Genomic DNA, 5427 nt, shown 5'->3' with positions numbered 1-5427 from the left:
CTGAATGTAAATAATACGGCTTTAATGTGTTTTGGTTGTAGCTTCAATGGCGATATGTCAAATTCTGTGAAATCAGAAAGGGATAAAGTTGAAGATTGAAGATTTACGAACACGCCTGTGACGTCTTTAGAGTGGTTTTTAGGATTACACTCACAGTCCGAAACAGAGAGAGAGAGAGAGAGAGAGAGAGAGAGAGAGAGAGAGAGAGAGAGAGAGAGAGAGAGAGAGAGAGTCTGACAAATATAAAAACAGACAGACACACAGACAGACTTACCCGTCATCCACACACAGCCGATGAAGACGACAACACTGACGACTCTGCCTTTCCACATTCTGTCAGCAGGGCGTTCTGACTGCACCACACTGTACTCGGATTAAACAGAAACAGCTACAACAACAACAACAACAACAACAACAAAAAGCAGCTAAACAGACGGAACTTTCTACGGGTATAACCCTCTGCCGAAGATCCAGCCACCCGAAATACACTACATGTCAGGCTTCAAGTGTGCTATTGAAGAAAAATGCAACAACAAAAACCACGATCTGAGTTATAACACTGGTGCAAGTCTTAAACTTTCACGAACTGGCACCCCTCTCCTCTCTCTCTCTCTCTGTCTCTCTCTCCACACTTCGCTCCTCCTTTCTCTATCCGTGTTCAGTCCAAGTTTGTTTGCCTTGGAACTTGAGAATGTTTGACGGTCAAGCAAACGGTGACGGGTCGTCTCCACCACTAAGGACTACTCGCAGACTATAAAAAAAAGGAAAAAGAAAAAAAAAAAAGAAAACTGTTGACATAATCTCTATTCAAACACTCCGCTCCGCTTCAAATTCCAGAAATCTAAAACGGAAAAAAAATATACTCATTCAATGCGCAAACAAGAACGATGGTTGAAAACCTCACAAAATAAATAGATAAATAAATAAATGAATAAATAAAATAAAATAAAATCTGAAATTGACTGAAGAGGAAGAAGCAACTCACAAAACAGCCGGAAAAAAATCTAAATCACACCCGGTTGAATACGAACAGTCAGCTTCTAACGCAGAAGAAGAGATCGTAGTTTTTGTTGTTGTTGTTTTCTGACGTTGTTTTTTTTTAAAACAAGTATACGCATCCCTCAGTTCGCGGCGTGAATCGAGCAAGTCACACAGCGAAGTCGCAGAAATAGTCCGTCCCATTGAACGGAGCAGATCAGCACTGCGTCTCGCCCACGTTCTATGACCACGAAAAGCAATAAAACGAGAAAGTTCACACGTCAATTCACCTACCTGTTGCGCGAATGCAGCCGGCTGTGGCGGTCCTAAATGGGCAGCTTGTCCTTAAAAGAGCGTGCTCGTTGACAAGTCAACGCCAACAGTGAAAACTATTTCAACGTTTGTTTTGTATTTTCTTTCTTTCTGTCTTCCTCTTCATCTTTCTTAAGTGTAAATGTATTTGTATTGTATTTGTATTTCTTTTTATCACAACAGATTTCTCTGTGTGAAATTCGGGCTGCTCTCCCCAAGGAGAGTGCGTTGCTACACTACAGCGCCACCCATTTTTTGACTCACTTGTGTAAACAAAGTGAGTCTATGTTTTAACCCGGTGTTCGGTTGTCTCTCTGTGAGTGTGTGTGTGTGTGTGTGTGTGTGTCCGTGTGTCTGTGTGTCCGTGGTAAACTTTAACATTGACATTTTTTCTGCAAATACTTTGTCAGTTGACACCAAATTAGGCATAAAAATAGGAAAAATTCAGTTCTTTCCAGTTATCTTGTTTAAAACAATATTGCACCTCTGGGCTGGGCAAAAAAAAAAGAAAAAGAAAAAAAAAGAAGCCTAATTATATGAAAACTGCATTTACTGTTATATTTATATTTTTTGTATTCTCTAAACTTGGCACTTTGATCTGATATTCTGACCCAACAACAAGAGCAGTCATTATCATCATTTTTTGTTCAAACAGGAACTTCTTTTGCTAAGCATGGAAGTTTTATTTATTTTGCAAACGTTTTGGTGCAGATTAAGAAAAAAAAGGGAAATTACTCTGTAATTAATGCTAGGGGACTTAATTGCTTTAAACTGATCTTTCTCATCTTAAACATTACATTTTGAAATTATACACAATACATAAAAAGCTTGGATTTTTTTTTTCAGTGTATCACAAGTGAGTCTTGAAGGCCTTGCCTCTCTTGTTTTTTGTATTTTTTCCTGCGTGCAGTTTTCTTCCCCCCTACTGAAGTGGATTTTTCTACAGAATTTTGCCAGGAACAACCCTTTTGTTGCCGTGGGTTCTTTTACGTGCGCTAAGTGCATGCTGCACACGGAACCTCGGTTTATCGTCTCATCCGAATGACTAGCGTCCAGACCACCACTCAAGGTCTAGTGGAGGGGGAGAAAATATCGGCGGCTGAGCCTGTGATTCGAACCAGCGCGCTCAGATTCTCTCTCGCTTCCTAGGCGGACGCGTTACCTCTAAGGCCATCACTCCACACTCGATCACTCCATGTGTCCGTGACTTCTGTTAGGAAAGGGTAAAATGGCGGAGAGGGAGGTGTGGGCCCCGCCTTCCTTGACACACTGGAATGACTTATGAATAGAGTGATATAATTGTAAGTCCGTGGAATTAACTCACTGTTCCGATAGCTGTGAAAGGCTTTGAGACCTTTAGATATTAAGCATTTCTTCTTCTTCTTTGCTCAACCATGCAGATTAGGAAACAATAACAACGAGTTAACATTGTCATAGAGTCAAATTGATAGATTATGTGAAATGATGCTTGATATACGGTGTTCTGTGTTGTTGTTGTTGTTGTGTGTGTGTGTGTGTGTGTGTGTGTGTGTGTGTGTGTGTGTGTGTGTGTGTGTGTGTGTGTAAGAGAGAAAGAGAGAGAGAGAGAGAGATAGAGAGGGGAGAGAGAGCTTGTGCACGTGGGTGTGAACACTTACACGTCTTTGGAGTGGGGGAATGAAATCAAAATGTGACTATACAAGCGTACTTGGGGTAGGGGGATGAGGTGTGGGGGAGGGGGGGGATTTGGAATGGGCGTCTGTGTGCATGCATGGATGTATGTAGGGGGTAGTTGGGGGATACATGTCTGTGAGTATGTGTGTGTGTGTTGAAACATTTTTTTGAGATATTGATATTATTGAAATTAATTTTGGTAAATTGATTTGTTAAATATGTTGTTCTTTTTAAATTCATGTCATTGTTTTTTTGTTGTTTTTTTTCCCCTCAAATTTGATTTTCTTTGTGTTGCTCAGTTAATATTTATCCAAATGGTTGCTAAAATGTCAGTACAACAAAAAGTTAATCCGACAATAAATGGTTTCAGTCAGTCAGTCAGTGTGTGTGTGTGTGTGTGTGTGTGTGTGTGTGTGTGTGTGTGTGTGTGTGTGTTCCAGTGAACGACAATCGCTGATCAGTGAGTGATGTAACTTGATCTCTACTGCTCATTCGTCAATGGTTTAATTAATGGACACATTTCTTTTGAAACAGACCTGGGGAAAAAATGCACTGAAACGTTACATATATAAATAGAAAATCATCCACGGGTAAGTGTGTGAAAGTGTTATCTATCTCAGATGTGCGAATGATGTGTGTGCGCGCGCGTCTATAATTATGCACATGTGTGCAAAAATGTGTGTGTGTGCACGTGCATATTCATTTCATGTCATCATGCTGCCACGCGTATCCATTGGTGTGATTCATATTTATTTGTTACATTACATTCTGTTACTGTTCATTAATTTTTCATTTTTACGTAACTTCACACACAGAGGGGGTGGGGGGTCGTGGGAGGTGGTGGTGGTGGGGGGTGGGGGTGGGTGGGGGTGGGGGGGGGCTACTACAAACAGGATAACATTCGCAACGAAGGACAGTTTCAGTTTCTCAAGGAGGCGTCGCTGCGTTCGGACAAATCCATAATCATACGCCACACCACATCTGCTAATTAAGGCAGATGCCTGACAGCTGCCATAACCCCACGCACTTGCCAGGCCTTGGGAGCATGCTTATAAATTTGTGTACCTAGCAGAGTGGATTTCTTTTTACATACTTTTGCCAGAAGACAACACTTCGTTGCCAGGACAGCGGTTTCGAACCGTGTCGTGTTCATTATATAGGCTTGCTGCCCGCTGAGAACGACAGACTGCAAAGACACACTTTCTCAAGTTAACTCACTCAGTACGGCCAGTCCTCTCTTCTCCTCTACACAGACCCCTCGGATGTCCAGTGGGTGTCTGAATGACCCAACCTTCAGCTTCCGTCGTCAGAATTGTGGTATTCTTTGTCAACATTCACGTCTTCGGTATAAGAGCCTTCCGCTTGCAATATTTTGATGATGGTAATTGGGGTGAAACGCTGTTAACGTCGTCTCTTTCGCCGTTCGTATGGAGAGAGTTAAGAGAAAATCCTTACACCTCGGCAGTAACCTCTCCTTTGTTAAGAATATGTCTCTAAAAAAAACAACAACAAACCAACATGAGCAGAAAACTTGACTCTATATAAAATAATAGTTTGAACATTTTCTTGATATCTATAAGAGGAAAAAACAGACCAGCCACGGTATATAGGACCGGCAACAAGGGAAGACAATTCACAGGGGACTAAAAGGGATTTTTGATTATAAATCCCAAGACTGATCCAAAACTGGATACCGTACCCTCAAGTTACCAGTTTGTTTCTGTCTGTGTGTACAGAAGAAAGAGAAACACCCGGAGGTGCTGGGGAGGACCCAGAGAAGCACTGTCTCCACCCGCCCTTGGAACAATCCTGCACCACCATGGATGCCTACGCTGTGTTCACGATGGGTGCAGGCACGCACAGGGCACTCCATTAAGAATTCAAGGGACATAACTGCTCCCGAACAGAGGCAAAAGAGACCACAGAATGCAACTCGCGACAGCCTTAAAAGAAGTATCCCTATGGGTATCCCCGTGTGTGTGTGTGTGTGTGTGTGTGTGTGTGTGTGTGTGTGTGTGTGTGTGCACTGTTCTTTTTGTAATTCTGCCCCCACAACTCTTTTTTCCTGTCCGTCATCTTTGTTCCTTTGTATTCTTCGCTTTTTTCCCTCTCTCTCTTTCCATTTCGTTTCGTTTCGTTTCTTGCTTTCTTCTTTTTCTTTTTCTTTCCCATTTTTTTCTTTCTTTACTTCTTCTTCTTCTTCTGCGTTCGTGGGCTGCAACTCCCACGTTCACTCGTATGCACACGAATGGGCTTTTACGTGTATGACCGTTTTTACCCCGCCATGTAGGCAGCCATTCTCCGTTTTCGGGGGTGTGCGTGCTTGGTATGTTCTTGTTTCCATAACCCACCGAACGCTGACATGGATTACAGGATCTTTAACGTGCGTATTTGATCTTCTGCTTGCATATACACACGAAGGGGGTTCAGGCACTAGCAGGTCTGCACATATGTTGACCTGGGAGATCGTAAAAATCTCCACCC

General features: G+C 42.4%; 1 protein-coding gene across 4 annotated transcripts in view; it reads right to left on the bottom strand.

Moving 5' to 3' along the window:
• Window positions 1-1212, bottom strand: part of LOC143287412 (uncharacterized) — an 11394-nt gene extending 10182 nt beyond the window's left edge. Inside the window, exons 1-2 of one of the 4 annotated variants that reach the window (XM_076595391.1) lie at window positions 986-1212; window positions 275-751 (exon numbers count right to left, since the gene is read on the bottom strand). In XM_076595391.1, coding sequence (XP_076451506.1) covers window positions 275-332 — 58 coding nt within the window. In that variant the 5' untranslated portion in view covers window positions 333-751; window positions 986-1212. Of the gene's footprint in view, window positions 1-274 lie in introns of all 4 variants that reach the window. The other 3 variants (XM_076595390.1, XM_076595392.1, XM_076595389.1) reach the window with 3 other exon arrangements.
• Window positions 1213-5427: the final 4215 nt, after the last annotated feature.

The sequence above is a fragment of the Babylonia areolata genome, chromosome 11, assembly GCF_041734735.1.
Source record: "Babylonia areolata isolate BAREFJ2019XMU chromosome 11, ASM4173473v1, whole genome shotgun sequence".
Lineage (NCBI taxonomy): Eukaryota > Metazoa > Mollusca > Gastropoda > Neogastropoda > Buccinidae > Babylonia > Babylonia areolata.
This window is presented reverse-complemented; position numbering and strand designations above follow the sequence as displayed.